The sequence below is a fragment of the Cucurbita maxima genome, unplaced genomic scaffold (genome assembly GCF_002738345.1).
Source record: "Cucurbita maxima cultivar Rimu unplaced genomic scaffold, Cmax_1.0 Cma_Scf00069, whole genome shotgun sequence".
NCBI lineage: Eukaryota > Viridiplantae > Streptophyta > Magnoliopsida > Cucurbitales > Cucurbitaceae > Cucurbita > Cucurbita maxima.
Genome location: NW_019272085.1, coordinates 173,163 through 198,903, shown reverse-complemented (window position 1 = coordinate 198,903; position 25,741 = coordinate 173,163). Strand labels below are relative to the sequence as shown.

The window sequence follows — 25,741 nt, the reverse complement described above, 5'->3', positions numbered from 1 at the left end:
GGGGGCAATTACTGTAATTTATTTCATTTTTGGACACGGGTGGGTAATTTATGGAGTATCTTTCTTGAGCTAGCAATGTCTCTTTTCGATACACTGTCTGTTTTTTAACTTTTAAAATCATTTACGGGAAATTGCTGTCATGTTTTCGGATTTCATTTATTGGTGTTAATGTGGATTGTGTTAGGAATTAAACCTCATGCTGTTGGAAAACGGACTCCGCGCGTCCCTGTATCATATTCATACGATAAAGATAGTAGAGAGAGGATTTTTTCACCTTCCAGGCATACTAGTAAGCTAAAGGTTGATGATCCAAATGATGATGATGTTGCTCATGAGATAGCTTTAGTTTTAACGGAGGCTTCGCAACGCGATGGTTCTCCTCAACTTTCACAAACACCAAATCCAAAAATAGAAGGTCATGTACTTTCACCTATCCGAAATGACAGGATGGTAATTATTCATAGCTTTTAGAAACATGCTAATTACCACTATTTTGAACATGTAAAGGGATTGACTGTAAGTAATTTTGATATTCAGCGAAGTGAATCAGACATGATGAGTACGAAGTTTCGATGTAGTGAAATGGATGAAGGTGGTTGTGAATTAAGCTTAGGAAGCACTGGAGCTGATAATGCAGACTATGATCAGGGGAAAAATACTCGTGAGATTCAAAGGAAGGGTAAAAGGTACTACGGAAAGAAGGCAGAAGTTGAAGAAAGTATGTATAATCACTTGGATGACATCAAGGAAGCTTGTAGTGGGACTGAAGAGGGGCAAAAGTCAGGCAGTTTGAGGGGAAAACTTGAAACTGAGGATTTTGATGTAAAATCTGTGAGAACCTCTTTTAAAGGCCCAAGGAAGAGAAGTAAGAAAGCTCTATTTGGAGGTAAGCTGAAAAATATATTTGAATTGGGTTGTCTACCCTTCTTTTGTATTTTGTATTTATCTGTTCTATTAATTTTTTGAGGACAGATTATTAGCTTAGTTTTCCTTCTTGACTAAAGTTTTGTCTATTTTTCTTCCTTTGTTAATAAAATTTCAATGGTGCATATTTTCTTATGTATGGGATGATTTTGTGTCTTGTGAAATGGACGAGAGTGTGAAACGGACTAGAGATTATAACTGGTTTTTGAATTCTTTGTTCAAATTTTAAAGTAGTTTTTGTTTTGGTTTGGTAGTCAGTAAATTCCTGTATTCATATGTTTGATTAGAGATGCCAAGTTTCGGAAGCTTTAACAAGTTATGGATCAGTTGTAGCATTAGGTCTTTTTTGATTCGGAGTACAATTTATAATCACTGTACTTATCACATATCACTAGAAGTGGCCATTTCTTTCTTTTGGATGCTGCCTCTATATTATAATCAATCAATCAATTAATTATTGTTTAAAGTTCGGTAAAAACTTGAAGGGTGGAAAAGTATTGTGTTGTAGTTCTATTTTTAATTTGAAAATGCGAATTTGTATGTATGTATTTTAAGATGTTGCCTCTAGCCACTATTTCTATCATTAGTTATTCAAATGCATGCGTGATTCTTTTTTTTTTTTTTTTTTCCTTTTTTCTTTTTGATGTTTTCATGACTGAATAAAGGTCATGTTCTTATCTTTAATTCTTTTGGTTCTCTGTTCAGATGAATGCTCGGCATTTGATGCACTGCAAACTTTAGCTGATTTGTCTTTGATGATGCCAGACACTACTGCTGACACTGGTAAAAATTATTCTTCAATTAAAATTTATTTTTGAGGCTTGTCTCATGAAAGCTACTTATACATTGTGTTTTGGTTCGTTTTGTTTTTTTAATTCTTTTGGTTGCTAACTATTCTTCATCACTTCATGCATCTCGAAGCTGTTTCCTCTTTCTTCATAATACTATTGGGGAAAGCTTACAGAAGGTGGCGTATGAACTGATTGTTTCAAAATATGGAGTAAATGTGATATTGGTTGCCATAAAAATTCAGTAAATAGAATGCCAACTAAAAAAAAAAAAAAAGAAAAGTTCAGTATAAAATGCCAGCAATTGCTAGAGGTGAAGTTGTAATCTTGATTTAACTGAAGCTGGGGCTAGCCATAAGTGCGTAGGATGTTGAGTAAATGGAAAATTGTAGTTTGATTGACACTCGAGTTACTCAACTTGCATTCATCTAATTTTTATCCCAGCAAAGAAGTTTCCAACATATGGGCATGTTGCAATCTAATATCTAGGATGGCTGCACACATTTGATTTAATGAACTAACTTTGGTCATATCCTCTATGTTCAAACTCTCCCAGCTTGTTACTAAATCAATGAACTCTTGCAATTCAATTGGACATGCTTAAATTTATTAGATGAAATCAAATTTGGTGGCTTTGAAATAAATTATTTGTTTTGTGACTATCATTATCAATTCCTACCCCCTCCTCTTCCTTCCTCAACCATTAGAGTGATGATGAACATGATCATTTTGTTTCTCTATATTAGAGCCTTCTGCAAAGGTTAAAGAAGAAAATCTTGATGTCATGGACAAGTCTAAAATGAAAGGTAATCATTCAGTTGTGGGAGCTGGAATCTCTGCTTCCAAGACATCTAAGACGGGAAAGGCTTCAGGCAACAATGTTGGTCCTATTCCTGAAGGAGAAGGAATTCAAGGATCCAATAATGGAAATCGTAAAAGGAAACAGAAGTCCTCTCCATTTAAAGTAAGGATGGATTGGAATCATAATTTTGCTGGTTTTAAATTGCTGCTGTCTTTTTTTATCATTTGTCTGTTGTGGAATGCATTTTGACAATATGGAAATTTATGGTCACAGATTTCATCTAAAGATGAAGATAGCAATGATTCTCGTGTCAATGACACTCCAAAAACCAAGGTGTGGGTCTTATTCGATCCTTGTTTTAGAAGAGTCCTTCAATTCTATCTTAATTCTTTATTTTTTAATATGTTGTATAGCTAAGAAATTAAAATGAACTCACATTTTGAATTTAATGTATTTTGTTATCCTATTATTGTTCTTTTTTCTTTTTCAATCAAGAATCAAACTTTCTATTGATAGATGATAAGATAGAAAAATGTTCAGGGATTCAAACACTTATATGGAGTGAAAAGAAAACCAAACAACCAAAAAAACTTTTCATCTATAAGAAGCTTCCACTGTGACCTGATGGCAATTTTCCAAAGAACATTAAGCTTGCCCTTGAGTTGAGAGCCAAAAAATTTTTATTGATTTTTTTTTTATAATAAACGAATAGTACATATATATATATATATATTTATAATAAACATTTTTTCATGAAAAGAGAAGAAAGCATACATAAGTAAGGTGAGAAGATATCAGCCCAACTAAAACTGATTTGATTACGAAAAGTTTTTCCATATGGCGATAATTAAATAATTGTTGTAATTTACAGAAAAGTGCCTGGGTGGGACTCTATACGGAGCCATATCCTTGCCATCCAAATTCAAAAACATAACTTTTAATAGCATAGGTCCGTAGTGGTCAGATTTTAAATCTTGCTTAGAGTTTCCTCAAGGGTAAACTTAGATAACCGAAAGGCTGGGCCTCAGCTAAGCATTAGAATGCCTGTGCTTTAAAAACCATTTCCTATGGGAGACAAAGAAACAGAGGGAGATGCCTTAATTGTAAATCTCCTCTGAAGCCTATCTTGGTATTGATACTTCTGTGAGCAATAGCGCCTAGGAAAAAATTAATTGCCTTAGGAACTCTACCTATCCTGACTTCCTTCCTGTTAATACTTATCTCTAACAGTTGTGCCTTTGAAGGTTTAGATGGTGAACAACAACAATTAACCAATACTTTCATTTCTCCTTCGTGTTAACTTCATAGATTTTGATTTTCCATTGCCCTGTATGTTTCTAAGAAAGGCTTTATGCTCATGATTTTTTTTACAATTGGCTCTTGCTCCAGTAAACTTCGTTTCCCCCCTAATTTCATACCTTCTGTTTTTGTTTTAGGCTACAGATGATGGAAAGAGTTCTTTTGGTAAAGTTAAACGGTCCCCTCATAATGCTGGACTGGCAAAATCTAGCAAAATATCAAAACCTCTAGATCATCATTCATCTTCAAGTACTGACCATAAAAGAGAAGATGGTGACTATGCTTTATCCACAACACAAGTTCCATCAATTAACCCAATCAGCTTGCCTACCAAAATGAGGAGCAGGCGGAAGATGGACCTGCTGAAGTCGCAAAGAGATTCAAAGATTGCTGATAACATTTTGATTGATCAACTTAATGTAACTGCTCATTCATTAGATGATAGACCACATGATCTCAAGGTTACTATTTCTGGTCATGACATAAATTTTCTTGGATACTGGATCCTGTATTGTTTACTATGTATGTTTATAATTGCAGGAGCAGCATTCTAATTGCCTATCTTGGCATAAATTGCGTAGATGGTGTGTTTTTGAGTGGCTCTACAGTGCAATTGATTTCCCATGGTTTGCAAAATGTGAGTTTGTAGAGTACTTAAATCACGTTGGATTAGGTCACATTCCTAGATTGACACGTGTTGAATGGGGTGTTATTCGAAGGTATTTTTTTTCAACTTGTCCATTCGTATCCTGTTGACTCATTTCGAGACACTATCTATAGAAGACCAATATTGTAGTTTTGTCTTGATTCAGTTCCCTTGGGAGACCGCGGAGATTCTCTGCACAGTTCTTGAAGGAAGAAAAACACAAGCTAAATCAATATAGGGAATCTGTTAGGAAACACTATGCTGAACTTCGTGCAGGCACAAGGGAAGGACTTCCAACCGATTTAGCTCGGCCATTATCTGTTGGACAGCGTGTTATTGCCATTCATCCAAAAACAAGAGAGATCCACGATGGAAGTGTACTTACTGTTGACTATAGCAGGTGTCGTGTTCAGTTTGACCGACCTGAACTTGGGGTTGAATTTGTCATGGTAATTATGTTTTCATGATTTCTTTATTTTTATGGTTTGTTCATTTGATAGAATTGAGATTGCCATAGATCCTTACAGTTTCATGTGGGCGATCTCATCCCCAAGTATTAAGGATTCCCAAATAAGACAACGGTTTAAACTACATGTCAGAAACAAGAGACACTGTTTTCTGACAGGTTTCTTAATTTTAGATGATGATCATAGGCATAACACTTTGCTTAACGTTGGTATTTTCCACAGAAAAAGAAGCTCACTTCTTATGGATTGTTTTATTTTTAGTTATGTATGTACGATTAATATATGAGTGGCATGGTTTGACTCCTCCATCACAGGATATCGAGTGTATGCCTTTAAATCCAGTTGAAAACATGCCTGCAAATTTGTCAAGACATGGCGTGACTCTTGATAAGATATTTGGTAATCTCAATGAGGTTAAGATTAATGGCTTACTGAAGGAAGCGAAGATTGAAGACTATATAAAATCAACCAGTAACGATAAACTTGAAAGCACTGATGGTTCTGTGTTTATTTCCCCTTCCACTCATCATATCAACAAATTAATTAAACAGGCAAAGGTTAGTGTTCTGCTTTTTTTTTTTTTTTTGAATTAGATGATATGCATTAGTAGCTTATTTGAGCATATTTCTCCACGTCATCACATTGGCATGCTACCATGGAGCTAAGGTCATATTATTATCAATATAGAATTATAGATTACGTAATTGAATTGTATTCTTCTACATTTCAGACATGCATAATTGGATTCCAAAATCTGCATTATTTCAACTGAAAACAATGAATGTCACTATGATAGACCTCTAATAAACACAGGTAATTCAGCCTTATCTAGAGCTTTTAGAGGAAGTCAATAGAATCAAGTATTCTTACAGACGATATCCAATAACCAATGCTCAAGTCTCCTCCCATCTGGCAGCTTTGTCCTTCAAAAACTGTAATTCCTTTTCGACCAATCCTTCCAAAAAGAGCCTTAATTGTACGCATTTAAAAAACCCTAGCTTTATTTTACCTTTTGTTTTTCTAAATACTTTTTGAATACTTCTTATTCCTCTATTGGTGTTCTGTCATTCTTCTGTCTTATACACTTAGTTTCATAGAATAACAAAGACTCGTCTTAATTCTGGGGTTTTGAGATAACTTGAGTTTGGCTTGAAATGCTTACTCTATAGTTAGGCCTACACATTATTATTGACCTGCCGGTAAGTGATAAAGGAATTGTTCGTGGCCAGGTCGACCTTGGGTGCTCTAATCTACGAACTAAATTTGGGCTTAATGAGACTGTCGGTATCCAACAGGAGGCAAGTTCCCAACTTTCTGTCCTTGCTCAAATTCAAGCTAAAGAAGCTGATGTTCATGCTCTGTCTGAATTGTCACGTGCACTTGACAAGAAGGTAGTTCATCATATTAGCTTCATATTATCAACTTTATGTCAAGATTTCAATTATAGGAAAACAAGTGTTATATTGCAGTATCAAAAAGAAATTACCATTTTTGAGGATTCTCTCTCTCCCAAGTCCCACAATGGACCAACTCCCATTCCTCCAATCTTCCTAATTCCCTCCATTTATAATCCAACAAAACCCTCCTAAGTAATTACCATTATATCTTTAATAGTATCCTAATGACATTCCCTATACATTTTCATTAATACTTGTAACATTTTATTTGTCCTACATTTTCATTAATACTTGTAACATTTTATTTGTCCTACGCTGGGAGAGACTAGTTTGGAAGGTAGAAATCTATTTTGCTTTAACCTTTACATCAAATTGAATGTTTTTTAACCTGACTGATGCGTGCCTAAATCTAGGAGGTGGTGGTGTCTGAATTGAAGCGCTTGAATGATGAGGTGTTGGAAAACCAAATAAATGGAGACAACTTGCTCAAGGATTCAGAGAACTTTAAGAAGCAATATGCTGCTGTGCTATTACAGTTGAATGAAGTTAATGAACAGGCATGCGTTTTAATGATCCCATTTCCAGCTTAATCCCATTTTTTTTTTATTCAAGTGCTTATTTTTCTTAGTATATATAGGTCTCCTCTGCTCTGTATAGCTTGAGGCAGCGCAATACGTATCAAGGGACTTCACCATTGATGTTCCTCAAGCCAGTGCATGATTTGGGTGACCCTTGCTCTCATGCTCAAGAACCCGGTTCCCATGTGGCTGAAATTGTGGGAAGTTCCAGAGCAAAGGCTCGAACAATGATCGATGAAGCAATGCAGGTTTAACCTTTACTATTATCTAACCATTTTGATCATCAGTTGGTCGGTGTTTAGGTATTATGAATAGTCTATCTTCCGCTGGATGTTCATGTAAATAATGGACATACTTGTCTAGTTAATTGTTAACTATTATGAATTTTCACAAAACTATTAATTATTAAATTACTTCGTAGCACTAATTTTTTCTTATAATTTCAACTACTTGACTGCATAAATCAAATTTCAACTAGAACAATCTGTAGAATAAAATACACAATTTCATTTCCCAAACATTAATTCTCTTGCATTTCCATATATGTATCTTTAAGATTGTGTACCTTTTAAATCCCATATTTTAAACCCTCAGATATTTAATATCTATATCCATTGAACAAAATTCACTATCCAATCAAACCATTAGAGAGACGTAATGTACTTCATGATATTTAGATTTGCTTAAAAGTAACTGTGATTATCATGCATGTACTTCAAGTCTTTACACTGTAAAATTTCATCAAGTTATTGAATCATCCAAGTCCTAAATGCTTCCTTCAGAGTCCATGTTGGAGATCTCTTTCCCTGTAGATTTTGTGCTTCCTCTGACTTCATTTTCTGTTAACAATCATTTCAGGCAATTCTTTCTCTGAAAAAAAGAGAAAGTAATTTGGAGAACATTGAAGAAGCCATTGATTTTGTGAGTAATAAACTCTCAGTAGATGATTTGGCCTTGCCAACTGTGAAATCAACATCAGCAGATACTAGTAACGCCACTCCAGTATCTCAGAATCATTTCAATGCGGGTGCATCAAACCCATCAGCTGCTAATTATGTAGTTGGTTCCAAGTCCAATAGCCCATCCGACAAGCCTGAAGTGGAGATCCCTTCAGAACTTATTGCGCACTGTGTAGCTACTTTACTCATGATTCAGGTAAAGGGAGCTTCATTCGAGTCTTCCTCTCAATTATGTATTATTTGTCAGGAATGATGTTGAATCAATGATCTATGACCCCAATTTGTTTCTGATTTTCTGTTTTGCATAAATAAGAAGATTTGGTTGTTTATTCATCACAAACTGATTCAGTTCAAGGCGATATTAGAAGAGGGACTTCTTACACTGTAACCGTTGACAAATTGGTGTTGCAAATTTTTCTTGTTTTGTGGAAATGCAGGGAAATCGTCTCATTAGACTTGTCGAGTATTATTGTGATCTTGCATATTGTTGGTTGCGAATCATGTACATAATAGTCAAGTACTTTTAGCATGCTTGGTTCTCGTTTCTCTCACGTATGAGGATAATAGTTTTTGATTTCCAAATCCTGATTGTTGCTATAAACATGCAGAAATGCACAGAACGACAGTTTCCGCCAGCTGATGTTGCTCAGGTACTGGATTCTGCTGTCAATAGTTTGCAGCCATGTTGTCCTCAGAACCTTCCACTATATGCAGAAATACAGAAATGCATGGGAATTATAAGGAGCCAGATACTTGCGCTTATACCTACATAGGTTCAAATCCGCTTCCCATGTGTTGAGACAAATTGAAAAGGTGAGTAAATATGTCTTAGATATAATATTTTGGCCTCACTTTTTGAATTATAAATGTGTATCTCCTTGGCTATCAGTTTCTTTGTCTGACTGTACCATAGACTGGAATTATGTATAAATCCTTGTAGTTTGAGCAAATTGTAGTTTCATTGAATGAAAATCAATCTTCTACCTGCTTCTGCATTAGTCGTATTGTTCCTTCCTCTTTTTAATCAGCTTAAGTACTTTTCCTTTAGGGGTAGCTTAGTTACTTATAGCTTCATGATTTTGGGTTAGATTTTGAGACTATAACCTTCATTTTCTTTGGGGATTATTAATCCTTTGAACTAAAAGTCTAGAATATCTAAGCTGGTAGAAAATTAATTATGTTCAAGGCTAGTTGTAAACGCTTAGAAGCAAATCACTGACTTGAAGAGCCATATAAGCGATAGAAGCCATGAATGTATAGGGAAAAAACTTCTCTTACCATCAATTGAATTCAAGCCATTGGATTTAAAGAAAGTTGCAATTTCATAACAAAAGAATGTTGCAATATAAGAAAGGGAGGCTAAACAGCGATTTTTCGCAAAGTGAAACCAAGTCAATCAAGTGTTTTAGGCTCATGAATCTGAGATTTAATAGTTTTCCTTGTTCAAAATACCAGGAACAGCAACCCTATAGGGCTTAAAAACTGCCTTGTCGATTCCTTTTTCAAGTTATTCCCCATTCTTCAGAAGACTGAACTATTGGCAGTTATTAGGAAGGTCCATGTCTTGTTTCAGCTCATAAGTTCAACTTCTTTTTGGGCTTCTTCCCCACACTCGGAGTCCTCAACAGTCTGCAGCACAACAGATTTATCATGAGGAAGTAGAGGCAACACTAGAACTATATAGAGCATAAACAAAACCATTTAGGAATTTCAACCTTTGGCTTTTCATTCTCTTCTTGTTCCTTTTCTTTTGTTTGTTAGGCTCAGAATTCATGGCTTCCCCTTCATCTAAATAGCCCTGTACCATCACCATAACCGGTTAAATTTTACTAGAATGATGGAGCACCAACACAAGAGCTCCAGTGAAAAAACCTTAGGGTCGTCGAATGAGTCCACATGGTGAATATTTTTGCCAGAACCTGAAATGCTACCTGATAAAACATCATAGGTAGTGAGGAGAAGAGAAGGTTCGAGATAGTGTTCAATCATGCATCTTCAAAACCTCAAAAACTTCCATGAGTTCAACGATTGCGAATTCTCGCATGGTGGGACATTGAACTATCATACATATTACATTAGTATCTTATCCACTTATCTATGATAGATACTCTGATTGGCAACTTCAAAGCTTGTCAGTCGTAGCTTTTTTTTTTCAGGAAAAGGGCATCAATGAAACTGTTTCTTTCTCGGGGGAGAACACGGCAAGTTCTCTCCCCTCTCTCTCTATGTAGTCTTTAGATTTCATTGCCAAGAAGTGCATCGATGACTACTTGAGTCGATAACTCACAACAAGCTAGAGTTACATTCTACTCATCTAGTGTTCGGAAATGCAACCAAAATCAAACCAATAAGGACTTATTTCTCGTAACCCACCAGAACCACATATTAGTGACCACGTAAAGGACGACGACTTAACTGGTATGGAATCTTCGGAATGAAACCTAAAGGCAAAACAACAAAGGTGTAGCCCCAAAATAAAATAGACAGATGATACCAAAATATTCCAAGGAGGAATGGACAAAGAGTACGATGAAATGACTAATTTTTGGTAGTATGATAGCAGAGAGTGAGGAATCTTCAGGGGATGTTCAAGGACTGCAAGCACCAGTCTTTTGCTAATGATCTGACCTCCTAGCCTCTAACATTGTACTATCAAATGCCCCAACGCAAGTCGGACATGAAGAAAATTTCCAGCTTAAGTGGGAACAAACAGTTATCTTTTTTTTATTGAATATATATGTGTCTAACCAATTGAGTTATGTTCCAGATATCAGACAAATACTACTAGAAGTTAACGGCTTTGAATTTGGGAAGAAAACACAATAAAGGTAGCTCTAAAACTTCGTATTTTCCCTTTTTACTCCATAATTTCAGTGTATTTAATGCATATCAATACACACTGAATTTAAAAGATCAAAAACTTTTTTAGACCCAAACTTGAAACTTGAAATACACTTTTTTAAACTTCACCTCTTTGGGTTCTTTTATGTTTCTATCTCAGTGGATTTTTCTTTATTAGTCTTTGTGCAATTATCAACTCTCTATTTGTCCCAATTGGAGGAACCCTGTTACCAAATTAGCCTCTTCTTCATTCCAATCATAAAAACCAAGCACTTTTTGATTTATTTATTTATTTATTTATTGAAACTAATGAGCACTTCTTTTTAAATATTATCTATGGAGTACATACAAATTTAAATAGATTACAGATCTTAAATACCAAAGAATTTGAGTGGAATTTTAAAAATATTTATCTCCTAATTTTGTAGTTGATGTAACTTTGAGTTTACATATACTCATAAATTGCAGAGTACGAGGCAAGTAGACAAATAACAACAATATAAAGAAAAAAAGACAATTTGAAACTTAAAAATTTAGTAACTTAGGGGAGACGGAAGGATACAGTGAGACATATGATTGATTGAAGGCTTATATCAGGTCGCACTACACTTCTTATAAGTAAATCCAACCACTACCAACGTTGTGATTTCATCGTGGTCGCTGTCCCCACTTCCACAATTGCCTGCTTTAAAGCTTTGTGGAATCTTGTAACAAAATGCTTTCACCTTTTGCTTTCCCTTTTCCCCTTCTTCTGGTTCTAGCATAACTGAAGTGAAAAATCAGTTTAATTTTGTATCTAATAGAATCTCTAGTTTTGCATCTACATGTGAGTTTGAAAATAAGAATGCCTAAAAGATCTACAGAATTAAAAGTATTGGAAGATTCTTGATTGGATCTAGGCTGCAAATATAGTATAACAAGATTCCAATATTGCACAAAAGGACTGTTAAAAACATGTAATTGAAAGCGCATCCATCAGTTTTTTGTATGATTAGTATCCAAGCCAATAACAAACTATTGCTCCACAAAACGAAAGAACAGAAGTAAATGGATCAGATTGTTTCAATTAATTTACTTGAACTATTTGATATAAAATTAAAATTTAGAGGTATAAATTCTTGGTTCAAGCTTGTATTCATATGAGTTCATCGTATTTCCGAAATGAAAGGCCCACGTCGCCATATAGAAAAGAAAATGTACGAGGAACAGAACCAAGCATAATAAGGGTAAAAGTCATCAGCAATACGACAGAAGCATGTACTTTTTTGATGAGCATCGAATATGTTCAGTTCCTTTTAGCGAGAACTGAAAAGAAGAGAGAATCTTACATAGGCTCTGTTCAATCGGGTCAAGTTGTGATTTTCTTGAAACGGTACCAGTGCTCCTGCATGCTCATGTCCACCCACACCTGCATTTTCTTTGTAGAAGTTAATATTTATTTAATTTTACACAAAATAATAGAAACAAATTTTAATGTGAATGGATTTCTAATATTTTAAAGAACAATTATAAAAACAGATACTTTTGTAGAAAAGATTAACCATAAAGCAAGGTACAAAATTTTTAAAATCAATAGAAACATACAGACTAAAATGGAAGAAAGTCCAAGTTTCAAACCCCATGAACCGTATTTCAACTCCTTTATCAATACTTTGAAAATATAATAATATCGATGTTTCACCTATACCTTCACCAACATTTTCATCAATGTCTCGTAAAATCAAGATGTGAACATTCGATTGACACCTATGTTCAAAGTTTTGTTGGGAGTTGTCCCCTTTTAGTCTAAATTAAAATTACATTATGAGAATATATTTTTAATGACTAAATTTTATAATAACAAAATTTGAAAGTACATGAACAAAAGTAAAACAAATATAAAATAAGTTTCAAAATAGAAGTTCAATCTTTTAACTTTTCAATTTTTCTTTGATTCAGTAAATGCTTTCATATTCTTTTGAAATTTGATAAGAAAGTTTGTGTCATCAAATTATTATTATTACTACTACTTCATTAATAATATATTTTACACTTTTTCATAGATAAGTTGCGTGTCATCTGTTAAGTAACATATTTATATATTCCAAATATATTAATAATACATTTGACTTTGTGTGAATGAAGTTCTTTCCGAAGAGACCTCATTAAAAACTTATAATATATCAAGAATAAAATTGGAAAAAACTTAAAAAAGGAGGACCAAATAGAGAATCACCTGAAAAGAGTACTGAAGACATTGGTATGTGCCCACTTTTATCAAATTCCATCCCTCTTTGAGCCCCCATCTTCCACCGCCACAACTAAAAAGTATTCAAAAAAGTAAAAGTAGATTTCATTTTCAGCAAAGATAGGAGAAAAGCTTTCAAAGACTTAACACTTATCTTTTGTTGCCCAACATACTCGGAAATCTTTCTGTCATAAACTAGGTACTTAATATTCTCATATGGATGAACTTTGAATATGCCCGAGTTCCCATCTGATCACTGCTGGAATTAGAACAAAAAGACTTTAAACTGTAATATAATCCACTTCAAAATTTAGTCAGCAACTCAACACATAAATTCATCATAGAAAAGCCAACAGTATTTCCTCAGTCAAATCCTGATTCGTTTACAAATCAAAAGAAAGCTTTTAAAGATATTCGATTTCGCGTTCCCCTTTCTAGCCATAGAAAATGGTAGATATTCTTGAATTTTAGTTCCACGCCATGCAGTAGTACTGCTACTTGCTGCTTTATTATCCCACTCATATCCTACTACATGTAAAAGGTAGTACAGCAGCATAGGAATTTTATCCTTTCCTTCTATTCATGGCTATAGTATATCATGTGGGATCTATAAAATAAATGAAAACAATAGATACTCATGTTACAAGAAATTTTGATCAATGACATGCATAAAAACATATATATACTAAAAAATTAAGAAACCAATCAGCTGGCGGATCGATCTGAGATAATTGATTTGACGAGAGGAGAAGACAACAAAAATTAAAAGAGCGATTGGCAGGTTAGAAATCTAGAAAGAGAGCGGATCGAAGATAGAGAGAGGAATTAGAATCAATGAGTGGGATTTCTGTGTTAGAGGAAGTAGATGAAGAAGGAAATGAGAATGGGTGGATAGACAGAAGAGAATGGTTGAAAATTACTCTAGTAGAACATATTTTTAAATGTCATTTTCATACTACAAAATTTTATTTTAAGTAATTAAAAACATGTTTTAGAGTACTCTAAACACAATAAAGTAAAAGTGATTTTAAAATTCTATATGTATCTATGAGATTTTAAAATCACTCTCGAAATATTGAAAAAGAAAGAACCTATCAAGTCTCTAAAATGTATGCTATCCTAGCTCTATAAAATTAAATCAAATTGGTTAAGGCTCAAGTAACTACAGGAAAACGATACGAGTGTAATACACGTCTCAAATAATGCTCCAAATTTCAATGTCTCCACGAACTCTAATATATTTTAAAAAATAAAAGAAATAATGCATCAAGTCTCTAGATGCATGCTTGCCTTCCTCTATAAATACCAGCTCATCTTGAGTTAACGAAACTTGCATTCCAAGTTGGATTACCAATAGCTTTAACATTGGTCTAAATTTATTTCTTCAGAACTCTGTTTCTAACTCTCTACTCTCTATGGCTCCAGTGCCTAGTTCTCCCGTCAACGTAGGACACATCGATGATGTGCAAGAACTCAGGAAGTTTAAGCCCAACACTATTCCCGAAAGATTTATCAGGGGCGTACAAGAGAGGCCAACACCACCAACAGCTTTAATCTCATCCTCTGATCTTCCCACTATTGATTTATCCAAACTTTTAAAAGGAAACAGAGATGAAATATTGCAGCTAGCCTCTGCCTGCGAGGAATGGGGATTTTTTCAGGTAAAGACTAATCGAATATTCTCTTTTCAGTCAAAGCTTAAGAACAGGCAATGGAAACTAAGGCCTTGGTAATCTTTTAGGTAATTAATCATGGAATTGCTCTAAACCTACTAGAAAGCATTGAGGGGGAGGCAATGGAATTCTTCGGGCTACCTTTGGAGGAAAAGCAGAAGTACCGAATGGCACCGGGCACAGTTCAAGGATACGGGCAAGCTTTTGTGTTCTCAGAGCACCAAAAGTTGGATTGGTGTAACATGTTTGCTCTGGGGGTTATACCCGACTCTATAAGAAACCCTCTATTATGGCCAAAGAAGCCAACAAACTTCAGGTGGTTTTTTGTAATTCTAATGTCACCATTGAATTAACTGTTCAGCTACTTACAATCATACACCATTTTGCAGCAATACTGTTGAGATTTACTCTAAAGAAGCAAGAAAGCTTTGCCAGAATCTATTGAAGTACATAGCTTTAGGCCTTGGCCTAAAAGAGGACGTATTTGAAAAGGCGTTTGGGGTGGCCGTACAGGCAATAAGGATGAATTACTATCCACCATGTTCGAGACCTGATCTTGTTTTGGGGCTGAGCCCACACTCCGATGGAAGTGCTTTAACTGTTTTGCAGCAAGGAAAGGGCAACTCAGTAGGGCTTCAGATCCTTAAGGACGACAAGTGGGTTCCTGTTCAACCTCTCCCAAATGCACTTGTGATCAACATTGGCGATACAATGGAGGTGTGAATGAAACTTTGTCTAAATAAAGAAATGATTTTTTATCTTACAACAGAGACTTGACTCCTTTCTCATTGATTTATATGCAGGTTGTTACAAATGGCAGGTACAAAAGCGTGGAGCACCGAGCTGTGACTCACAAGCAGACTGACCGACTTTCGATAGTCACATTTTATGCACCTAGCTATGACATAGAGCTTGGACCAATGCCAGAATTCGTGGATAAAAACAATCCATGCAAATATAGAAGATATAGTCATGGAGAATACAGTAAACACTATGTCACAAACAAGTTACAAGGAAAGAAAACCCTGGAGTTCGCGAAGATTCCAACCAAAAACTCCTACTAAAGCATCACAACTTTCCCACCTAGGGATACCAATGCTCGATACTGTATAGAATTTAGCAGAGCAGTATTGTGACGTCAGCATTCAGCTAATATTAGGGGGAAAATATCAATCAACATGCAGAATGTACATCTTGTCTTTACTTATTTCTAAATTTAAATGGGTTGTACAGTTAAAAGTTAACTCTTGCCTAGTTGAGCGTTGTTAGATTCGACAATTTGGTAATGGGGCCTCTGAGATTTGACGCTTCTCATGTCAAGTCATGTTCCATCTTTTGGGATTTTCAATCAAATAGCAGCTGTACTAGTAAGAAAAACAAGTGCAACATGACGAAGACGTCCCTTTTCAACAAGATTCTAAGAAGCATCTACATATGGGGAACTAACAACATAGTACGCCACCAGATTGTTTTAAAGCCACCAAGATAAGAAATGGAAGAGGCATCTATGACTATAATTTGGGTAAAGGACTTCTTGGGTAGTGGCCATAAAAGAGCTCATAAATTATGAATTTGTTCACATCTAGTGCTTCAATAGAAACATAAACTATTTCACTAATTTTCTTTTAGTTCTCTGAGTGCTAAGAACAAGCAGTCCACAAAGCGAACCATGACTAGACCAAATGTAATAATGTCTTGAACAAACTAATTGAAAGAGCCCATGTAATAATGGCTTTTCATGCTGACCCACCACAGAGCTGGGCAGGTGAGCAAAATAGTGTTTCATCCACCAGAAGTTCAATCAGAAATGGCAGAGAGTGCCTAATGAAAGTAGTAATCTCCATTTGTTAGAAAAAGTTGAAGGGGCACAAAGGGTGCAGATAAACTTCACATGCAAATATCGAAGTATCTGATAAAATGTCTTGGAAGAGATGGAGGAATAACCAATTAGGAAGTTATAACTTAGAAGTTAAAATTCCTAATTACGTCCTGAAGATTTTGTTTGACTAGGATCCAAATTCGACAAACATTTGGGCCCGTGAATTGTAACAAGTATTTGAGGAGAAAGACCAAAATGTTCAACGGGGGAACAAAAAAATCTAATTTAGAACATCTTATTGTCATAAAAATGTCCTATACCTTGAAACTAATCCATCTGGTTGAGGATAAATTTACTCGCGTTCTAGTGGACGGCATACAGCAGAAGGAAAAGAAAAAATGGAATTTGAAGTCCGGTAATAGGCGGAGAAATTGTGAGTTGAGTTGAAAACATCAAATTTAGTTAACACGAAGTATATATGTAAAACTTATTTCTTTATTTGGTAGCTGTGGGAATGGATTAGAAATAAATGGGCAAAAACGGTCAAGTAAGATTTGAAAGATTGACTAACAAATCATGCAAACATAGTTAAATTCATGCTAAAATATAATTGTTAGCCAGTGAAATCATAATGAAGTCCACTTATCTTTATTGGAAGGAAACTAAAATTTTGGATAGTAAAATTCGACCTTCAATTGGTGTTAATGATAAAGACTAAACATATTTAGATTTCAAAATTGAAGATATAATTAAAAAAATTCTAAGTTTAGAAACAAATGATAATCAAAATACGGAGGCAAAGAAATTTATAATTCGAAAATTTTTCTTGCTGATTGAAAACTTATGAAAGGTTTAGCCTAGTAACAATAACAATAACGAGGTCCAGGTGAACAAGTGCATGCTGTCATGTTCACATTGTTAGTGCCAATACAGGCGTGATGATTGTAAGCAGTCAAAATCACTCAACAAAAGCAATTATAAAATGATTGCAGTAGAAGAATTCCTTATCATGCCTCACTTACCATCCAAATGCATTAGCAATCTCAACTAAGACATTGCTAATTTTAACATGGGCGTCTGCTGATTTCCAAAATTACCATGGGCAGTGCTCATGCCTTAGGATCCAAACTAAAAGCTAATACTTAAACTACTCCAAACGCTAAGCAGTTGGGAGAAAAGGGTAAAACAGATTAAAATTGAATATTAAATGTAATAAAGTTCAAACATGGTTCTGGTCCTATACATTTATCATTATCTATATGTGAATTTATTCCCCTTAACATTTACTAAATGTCACATTTAGTTTAGTAATAGAAGTAATCATCTATATCAAATGGTGTGCTATGCTTTTGTTTTATTTTTAGAATATTACTTTACATGTGGAGTGATATTATTCAAACCATTAAGGTTTCTCATATTAGCTTGTATCATGCCATTAGAAACTGAAGTATAAAGCTTTGGGGGGTATATTTCTGTTTCTTGATACAGAAATAAAATGTTGTGCAAAAAACATATAAATCCTCCAAGTAGGGGAAGGCATCATGAAAGGAAACCGGGGAGTCATCGGAATGTGGCCGTAATTATTATGCGTGAAAAAAAGACCAGAGCCCACTACGAATTGATCCAATGCCCACGAAGAGGAAGTCCTTTTCCTTCTTAATTTCTCTCCATTTCCCATCAGTAATAGTGGAAACGTCAAATTAATCCTTCACAACAACTTGCTTTCTTGATGTATAAAAGGAAGATGATCTCAGCGCAAGGGCGCCAAAATCCCACCCTCACAAAACTTTATTTAGTTGCAGTAGTCAAACATGATTATTTCAATGATTGAGGTATATAATTTTAATTCACAAAACATTAAAAGATACAAGATGCAAGATGGAAGATGCATGATCAAGATATTATTTGTCTAATTACTCTTGGATACCTCGTGATTTGGGAATCTGAAGAGGACCGTCAATTTTGCTTCACTAACTTCTCCATTCTTTCTTCCACTACTCCATAGAATCGCAATCGCTCACGTTTTGTGGCTTGCTTTTCGCCATGTACATTCCCCCTTTCTTTCATTTCGAATCCCGACCATTACTGTTCGATCATATTAAAAAAACAACAAGAGATTCATTCACGTGCAAAAAATTAACAATCGATAAAACCTCACCGGCTATATTGTTGTCAGGAGTTGATGCGGCATTGTGGTGCGTTTGCGCGAAAATGTTCCATCAACGCCTGCAAATTTCAAAGAAATTTCAAAATGAAAATGGCATCTCATCTACACTCCGTAAATTTTTCATAAAAACATACGTATTTCCACAAAATCTGTCCATCGTTCATAATTACCGATCACTCTTTTCCTCAGCGAGAGAGAGAAAGAGAGAGAGAGAGAGAGAGAGAGAGAGAGAGCGCACCTTTGGCGGCAAAAGATTATCTGAATCTCCGTAGAACGATCGAAGGAAGGAAAGCTCATTAATTAAGGAATAAAATTATGATTTAAAATTTTAAAAATCAAAACTTTATTATAAGACTTAATCTCATTAGGGTTTCGAAATTGTTTTAGATTTTTTAAACTCATGAAATAAATATTTTCTTCGATTTTTTTTATTTATAATTTTATACTAACCTATTAATCAAGATGAATATATTATTTAAAAAATTACTTAAAATAGTAAATAATATGAATACTATTTTATAAAAATATATTTATTGATATTTAACTATCTATAATGATAATGAATTTATAAATAATTAAAATAATTATAAAACAAAAAAAAAACAGCAATAATATTGATAATATATTAATGAGAAAAAAGTGGTTATCCAAAGTCGTAGGCTTTGTTTGAGGCAAAACAACTAAGGAACTAATTATTCAATAATAAATATGCAGATGGAAATTACAGTAATAAATTCAATTATTTTCACTCCATTTGCCCAATTAAGCAATAATCATCTCAACATTGGGATTTTCAGATTTTCCATCAGTTTCCTAATAATCATATAACAAGCATCTCAACTTGCTTAGATGGAAAAATGGTTCGAACAGATCGATTTTCTCAGTTTAATTTATACATTCAAACTCGTACCGCCAGCATCTCCATTGTCATCGTCATCGTCATTGAACGATTTCCTTCTAGAGCTATTTCTAGTCATAAGAATCGTAACACTTCTTTGACGAAGAAGGCTGGATCATGCTAGGTACCTGAACAAGCTCGGGTTATCTTTGTCTCTTTCCAGATAGTCTCGGGTGATTAGATCTTCAATCCGCTTTTTGATTACCTTAAAGTCGGGCTGCAAATTCCCATTTGTTTCTTTTTAGATTCCGAAAGTTAAAAGCAGATTAAAAAATCAAAGTATCGAGATGGAAGTGTTTGAGAGAACCTTAAACATGCGACCGAGTTGCTCGACACACTCTAGCACCAACTGCTGGTGACTCAAAACTTTCCGACTCTTCATAATGCGAACAATCGATGCGTCAATCGCGTAACGTCTGTCCTTGTCGACATCTTCAATTACTTTCTTCTTCTCATCCACAGGTGGAAGAGGAATCTGCACAATGGAAGATCATAATACTGCATCTTACAAGAATTGCTACGGTTAACAATGAGAAGGAAATATTAACTAGTGAAGAATTAGAACCTTGATCCTCCTCATTTTGTCTGTAAACTTCGTATTGAACTCGAAGTGATCGGATGGCGAGATAGTTTTAGTACTCGGCTCCTTGTTAAGTATCTTATATTTAGCACACGACAAGGAATGGAGTAGTCTCACAACGTCGTCATCGTTCAAATTTAGTTGAGTCATAATTTCTGAGTAACTAAGTCTGTCAGAGGAATTGAACAGCAGCAAGGCAGAAGCCTACGAACATACAAAAAAAGTACCATATAAATCAGTAATAAGGACTTGGTGGTAGAACAAAACAAACTCCGAGTTCCCGAGAGTTTCGATTAGGTTGATGTACTAACCTGATAGGTAGTCACAATCAGTTCAATTGTTTTTGGTTCAAACTTCCCAATGATGTTACAGATACCCAGAGAGTAAATCCATGTAAGCTTCCTGTGCTTTGTTTTAGTCTGATAAAACTCTTTGAAAACCTCAACACATTTAACCTGAAATTCAAGAAAGAAAAGATTAAGATAAAAGTTGTACAACTTGTAAATGGTCAAACTTGAAACGAGACCTGTGCCTACCATCTCGGCCGGAAGGTTAAGATCAAAGGACTTGTAGCTAGGCCAAAACCCTGTAGTCAGGACCGTAACCGTCAAGTCGATCCCAGGATGTGCTTGTGGATTAGTGGTAAGATACTCCTCAAAGCTGGCTTGATTCTCCTTTGCCAAAGTCAAATCTGTGACCTAAGGAGACCCCAAAACAAACACATGTAATACTTCCACAATATCAAGCACTTTAAATCACAACACAAATTTGGCATACCATGCCCTCCATCTTTGAGGTGAACTGGCCACCACATTGCTGTTTCAGTTTAGTCAGAATACTTCTCTCGTGCTCGTCGTTGGCACTCTTATCAAAAAGAAGCCGTCGAGCAAGCTTTTTCCTGCAAATGGTTATGCAATTTATCATCATTATTTCAATTCTTATAGTTTATCTCTAAAACCAATAAATCTTAAGATCTAGAGAATTACCGATAAAATTCAGCGAAAAGATCTTTATCACTGATGTAAGCAAGCAACTTCACGACCTGCAAACAGAGAAGGGTTATAATCATAACATCATCCATAAATCATCAAGGGCAGAAGGAATAGAAGATGGGAAAGAAGAATGAACCTTCTCCAGAGTCTCTTCAATGGCTTCATCACTCAGTTTCTCACTTCCACCTTTCTTAAGAATGTTATCGCAAAAAGTTGCAAGTAACTCTGCACTTGAACTTCCAGCAACGCCCTTGTTGCAAAAGACCTCAAAAGCCTCCTTGAGAGCCTAAATAGATGCACATAAAGTTTTAGTGACAATTTAACTCTTAATAGTTTTATATCACTATATCTTTTTCTCATAACTATGTGTACCTCATACTTCGCACATTGTAATAGACTAGTAAAAAACAACATACCTTATGGAAAAGTGTATGATTTTGGAAGCAGTTGTTCACATATGCCAAATATTTATCATGCAGTTCGATCACTTTTCTTACGAACACCTAAAACACAGATCATAGTTTTAAGATACCATGTGAGAGAGCAAGAGAGAGAGAGAATGCAAGAATGTGACAATGGAAGATTACCTGTTCCTGCAAACCAATGACATCCCTCTTCTCAGCCTACAGAGAAGGAAAGAAAATAAGTCCTTAGCCACAATAAAAATAACCTTTCAAGATTGGTATAGGAAACTCATTAAGTGTTCATGAAAAGTACAGCTCAATCATAAAATCAGCACCACAGCCTAGATCAAGCACTGACGGAATTAAACCTTTTCAAAAGCACACACTCAGTTCCTAATAACGATTCAATGATGAGGATGATAAGAACAATAACACACACAATTTGCTTTTACATGGCTACCGTATTGGATGCCGAAATTATAACATGAACATCTAAAATAGTCTTGCAAGCAACCCAAAATTTCCAAGAAATATATGAAAATAAAATAAAGAAAGAGAAAATTTTAAGTAACAAGGGAAAATAATTCATGCAAAATAAATAAGAATGAGAAAAATTACTGCTCATCTATGTCATCTGTCAACCACATCTCTAATCTCTGATAAGAAGAAACGCTCTCTGCTTGAATGGAAAATTCCTTGAAGACAAAATATGTAGGTTTTACTAAAAGTTTTAACAATAATGCACCTTTAGGCTAGATGTAACCATTGCAGACTACCTTGATAATAATTAATTAACAATCCAAAACCTGTTGGCTGATGATCAACCAAAATGACGAAACTTAAGATTAATGTAATGGTATAACGCAAGAAATGAAAAAAACGTATAGCAGTTAATAACAAACCTTCTTGTTGCTTGCTGCATCTTCTGCTTGTTTCACCAAGGCAGTTCCCTCAGTAGTAACATGCTGTATGATAGAAATTTTACAAGCTCATAGGAGTTCAGAAGAACAGTAGACAAATAAAAGAAAATAATTTTGATTATTTCAAATGAAAAACCATATAAGGGTAAATTGAAGTGGTTAAATCACAAACCTGCTTAAATGTATTTGAAACTGGATCTAACCCCCGAGGAATTTTAGAGAACAGTCTGAACATTCGCGATAAGTCTTCAACCTAGAAAGTATCCCATAAACAGCGAAGGAGAAGAAAATATAGGTTCATCTTCATATTGAATAACCATTTACTTGAAAATAAAATATAGCAAATTGTGCAAGTACCTTGTCATCTCTAAGCAATGCATGACATCCAGAATGCTCTTTTTCAAGCAGTTGGGTAGCATAGGCAGACAACAGTTCATGTTGAACTTTCTAGAAAAGAGAGAATGCAATACATCAGCTACAATTATGAGGATGACCATCATCAAAGAAGAATGAAAAAAGCTAGTACCAGCTAAATCAGTTGGAAGTTTACTTGATCAAGAAGACTTATTTTAATTACAAAGGCACTAGGAAGATAGAACAAACCTCAAGAAGTTTAGGCTCACTGCTAGAGTGCAAATAATGTGAGACTCTATCCTTCTCACGTCTTAGACATTCCTCAGCCTAGAGTGTCCAATAAAATGAGTAAGTAATCCTACCAGAAAGATGAGATTATATTTATCTACTAAGCTAATAAAAAAAAAAAAAAAAGGAATTACTTTCAACATATAATCAGGACAGGAGTCTTCGAGAATCCAGTTAGAAGCCTTTCGAGAGTAATATGCAGCAGTGTCTTTGAGCATGGCTGTTTCAAAGTCATTTTCATAGCAATCCATTTGCCCCATCCCAATCTCCACAAATATATCTAAGACATTCTTTAGCAAAGCCCGGTCAATTTGCTCTCCTTCACGCTCTTGATCGATCTGATAGGAGAAATCTAGTTATGCATTGCAAAACTTAAATGATGGTGCACAAAATAAAAGGCATTAACATACCAGTGATATAACAGCATCTCTAACTTTTGCATTTAACTCCTGGTAAATCTGAATTAACACAAATATCAACAACATATTCTAATGCTGTGACTCGCAGAGTTGAGTTGCAAGTTTCACAAGTGTAAACACAACCAGGTAAGCCAAGCAAAGAGGCAAGAAATATAACATGGTAAGAAAAATCCAGTGCAGTTTTTGGTGGTAACGTACCAGATCACGGAAGCAAGTCAGCCCAACATCGTGAAGCGGTGGAAGTGACCTTCGAGCTATAAAGTACCGATCAAGATAATGGAAAAAGCGAGAAAGCCACCTAACCATCACTTTGTGATTTGCCCATCTTTTCACAAGCTCTCTCAACATGAACTCATCATGTTTCTCCCTCAAAGATGGCAATACCTGAACAGAAAGTTCAACTGTGAGTGTCTGAAACAACAACTAATGATACAGATATAATATATGAAACTAGGACTAACAACACAATGTGCTGTGAAAGATGCGATCATAAAAGACTACAAAAGCATTTTAATTTCCCCAAACAAATGGTGAAATTAGAACATTAAGGACATTGACATGGAATTGATAGGAAAGAAATGCTCATGATTCTTCGACATGTTGTAGTGTGTCAAAAGTTTGACATATGAAGATAGTACTAAATGATATCTGGCCAGCAGAAAGATAAAACAGCAGAAGAATTGTTCAAACTAGCCCATTTGTTAACAGTTTGACAAGATGATTAACTTCGTGTCGGTTATTTCTAGCTTGAGGGGGAGTGTCAGTTGTTTCTAGTTATGTTTCCCTTTTGGTTAATCAATATATTTCTATTTATTGTATTATATAGCTTTAAAATTATTTCCCTATATGTAAATGGGTCTTTCTTCCATTTAAGAACTCCTTTCTTCTTATAATAAAATATACATAAACTATTATCTCTCTTATTTAAGATAATTTTACAAATGTCTGATATCTAACATAAATGTATATATTCTCAGCAAACTTATCATTTACATCACCAAAACAAATGTCTGCTAAATTTCATGTTACGAAAAAGATAATGGCCCAAAGGTCAAGGAAAACCAATACATAAACTACATAGTTCTTACCGATGAAGTTATGTACTCTTCAAATGATTCGCGGTACTTATCATACAACTGCTGTGAGTAGTCATGTGGAGGCTTTTGAGTACACATATTATAGATGGTTCTGCAGAGATGTAAGTCATCATAAATTGAATTAATCAAACTCCATCAAACCAACCTTCAAATTGCCAAGTAAGAACGGTAGAAAGAATTTCACCCTCACCCACCCACCAAAAAAAAACCTCTCTAATAGAGTGCGAAATCAAAGAGAGTCTCAACCGATTCAAATTCCTTATGCTCAAAAGTAATCTAATTTTTTAAGAAACCAACTTATCAAGAAAACAGAGAAGACTATAAGCCTTCAAAGAGTATGGAAATGGGCACTAATTGGAACTCCCATTCCAATCCTCCAATGAGTATCCATCCAATAAATATAAAAAGCGAAGACAAGCATGACCATAAGTTTAGAAAGATTATTACGTGTAAAGCATCATGTAGTCTTCCGAGCTGAACTGTGGCTCCGGCAGTCCCTCTAGAATGTTCTTCAATTTCGTGATTCCCTTTTGCATGAAGTCCCATCCTTGCTCCAAATCAATGGTCTTGCGCTCGTTCATCGTCGTATTATCACCAACTCCTATTTCTACAGTTGGGGCCATAACATTCACAATCAGATCACACGCCAATCAAAACACGAACAAAATCGGAAACGGAAATGACAACAAACAACAAAAATTTCAAATTCCCAATTCGAATATGAAATTCAAGCTTCAAAGTAACAACATAGATTAACATTAGTGAAACTCATCCTGAATCACAAATTTCAATCCAACTCCCACGCAATAGCGAAAATGAACCATTCATGATCTGAATTACACCACTCCAAAACAATCTTAACATGAGTACCAGAAACAACAAACAAAAATACATTACTACGATCCAGAAATTTGCAGACAGATCAATTAAAAAAAAGGAGGAGAAAATTACCAGGAGAAAGAGAGGGAGATACTGATAGCAGATTCGAACCAAAACAAAAAGAAAACCCTACGAGGAAACTGATTCAATGAGCGGAAAGTAAAACCCTGTAGATAGCGATCGAAAAGGGAGATGAGCGAAAAGAAATTCCGATGGGCGTTGGTGGGATAAGTTGCAAAGTGCTAGCGCGATTTTCTTTGATAATAATATTTTTCAATTTCTATAATTAAAAAGAGAGAGAGAGAGAGAGAGAGACTTAAAAA

General features: G+C 35.0%; 3 protein-coding genes and 2 long non-coding RNA genes across 18 annotated transcripts in view; 2 read left to right on the top strand and 3 right to left on the bottom strand.

Moving 5' to 3' along the window:
* The window catches only part of LOC111472290 (protein ALWAYS EARLY 3-like), a 13,170-nt gene extending 4,312 nt beyond the window's left edge, over nucleotides 1-8,858 (top strand). For 2 of the 4 annotated variants that reach the window (XM_023117941.1, XM_023117942.1), the window contains exons 8-21: nucleotides 185-450; nucleotides 538-886; nucleotides 1,630-1,707; nucleotides 2,459-2,676; nucleotides 2,788-2,847; nucleotides 3,951-4,274; nucleotides 4,354-4,532; nucleotides 4,626-4,908; nucleotides 5,241-5,483; nucleotides 6,156-6,317; nucleotides 6,737-6,880; nucleotides 6,961-7,149; nucleotides 7,760-8,056; nucleotides 8,469-8,858. In XM_023117941.1, the coding sequence (XP_022973709.1) occupies nucleotides 185-450; nucleotides 538-886; nucleotides 1,630-1,707; nucleotides 2,459-2,676; nucleotides 2,788-2,847; nucleotides 3,951-4,274; nucleotides 4,354-4,532; nucleotides 4,626-4,908; nucleotides 5,241-5,483; nucleotides 6,156-6,317; nucleotides 6,737-6,880; nucleotides 6,961-7,149; nucleotides 7,760-8,056; nucleotides 8,469-8,633 (2,957 nt within the window). In that variant the 3' untranslated portion in view covers nucleotides 8,634-8,858. The remainder of the gene's footprint in view (nucleotides 1-184; nucleotides 451-537; nucleotides 887-1,629; nucleotides 1,708-2,458; nucleotides 2,677-2,787; nucleotides 2,848-3,950; nucleotides 4,275-4,353; nucleotides 4,533-4,625; nucleotides 4,909-5,240; nucleotides 5,484-6,155; nucleotides 6,318-6,736; nucleotides 6,881-6,960; nucleotides 7,150-7,759; nucleotides 8,057-8,468) is intronic. The other 2 variants (XM_023117943.1, XM_023117944.1) reach the window with 2 other exon arrangements.
* A 276-nt stretch (nucleotides 8,859-9,134) lies between these two features.
* On the bottom strand, nucleotides 9,135-10,628 carry LOC111472291. Its single transcript, XR_002715384.1, has 3 exons — nucleotides 9,733-10,628; nucleotides 9,576-9,658; nucleotides 9,135-9,489 (listed from the first exon to the last, which is right to left on the bottom strand). It is a non-coding gene; the product is annotated as an uncharacterized LOC111472291 (long non-coding RNA).
* Nucleotides 10,629-11,182: 554 nt separating this feature from the next.
* On the bottom strand, nucleotides 11,183-18,904 carry LOC111472334. 11 transcript variants are annotated; one of them, XR_002715401.1, is made up of 6 exons: nucleotides 18,826-18,904; nucleotides 18,348-18,646; nucleotides 13,102-13,187; nucleotides 12,917-13,001; nucleotides 12,030-12,109; nucleotides 11,183-11,467 (listed from the first exon to the last, which is right to left on the bottom strand). It is a non-coding gene; the product is annotated as an uncharacterized LOC111472334 (long non-coding RNA). The 11 variants fall into 11 exon arrangements; XR_002715398.1 differs by having other exon boundaries at nucleotides 12,917-13,187; nucleotides 18,348-18,505; nucleotides 18,579-18,646; XR_002715395.1 differs by having other exon boundaries at nucleotides 12,917-13,187; nucleotides 18,348-18,480; nucleotides 18,579-18,646.
* LOC111472333 (protein SRG1-like) lies at nucleotides 14,027-17,468 on the top strand. The gene is made up of 4 exons (XM_023118004.1): nucleotides 14,027-14,589; nucleotides 14,670-14,917; nucleotides 14,991-15,318; nucleotides 15,405-17,468. The coding sequence occupies exons 1-4, from the start codon at nucleotides 14,344-14,346 to the stop codon at nucleotides 15,663-15,665; spliced, it is 1,083 nt and encodes a 360-aa protein (XP_022973772.1). The 5' UTR covers nucleotides 14,027-14,343; the 3' UTR covers nucleotides 15,666-17,468.
* A 369-nt stretch (nucleotides 18,905-19,273) lies between the features above and the next one.
* On the bottom strand, nucleotides 19,274-25,690 carry LOC111472295 (cullin-1-like). Its single transcript, XM_023117950.1, has 20 exons — nucleotides 25,491-25,690; nucleotides 24,987-25,146; nucleotides 24,531-24,630; nucleotides 23,641-23,826; nucleotides 23,434-23,481; nucleotides 23,158-23,361; nucleotides 22,985-23,062; nucleotides 22,739-22,828; nucleotides 22,554-22,634; nucleotides 22,364-22,426; nucleotides 21,645-21,680; nucleotides 21,474-21,560; nucleotides 21,194-21,343; nucleotides 21,052-21,107; nucleotides 20,843-20,963; nucleotides 20,602-20,763; nucleotides 20,377-20,520; nucleotides 20,051-20,269; nucleotides 19,793-19,960; nucleotides 19,274-19,702 (listed from the first exon to the last, which is right to left on the bottom strand). The coding sequence occupies exons 2-20, from the start codon at nucleotides 25,118-25,120 to the stop codon at nucleotides 19,601-19,603; spliced, it is 2,229 nt and encodes a 742-aa protein (XP_022973718.1). The 5' UTR covers nucleotides 25,121-25,146; nucleotides 25,491-25,690; the 3' UTR covers nucleotides 19,274-19,600.
* Nucleotides 25,691-25,741: the final 51 nt, after the last annotated feature.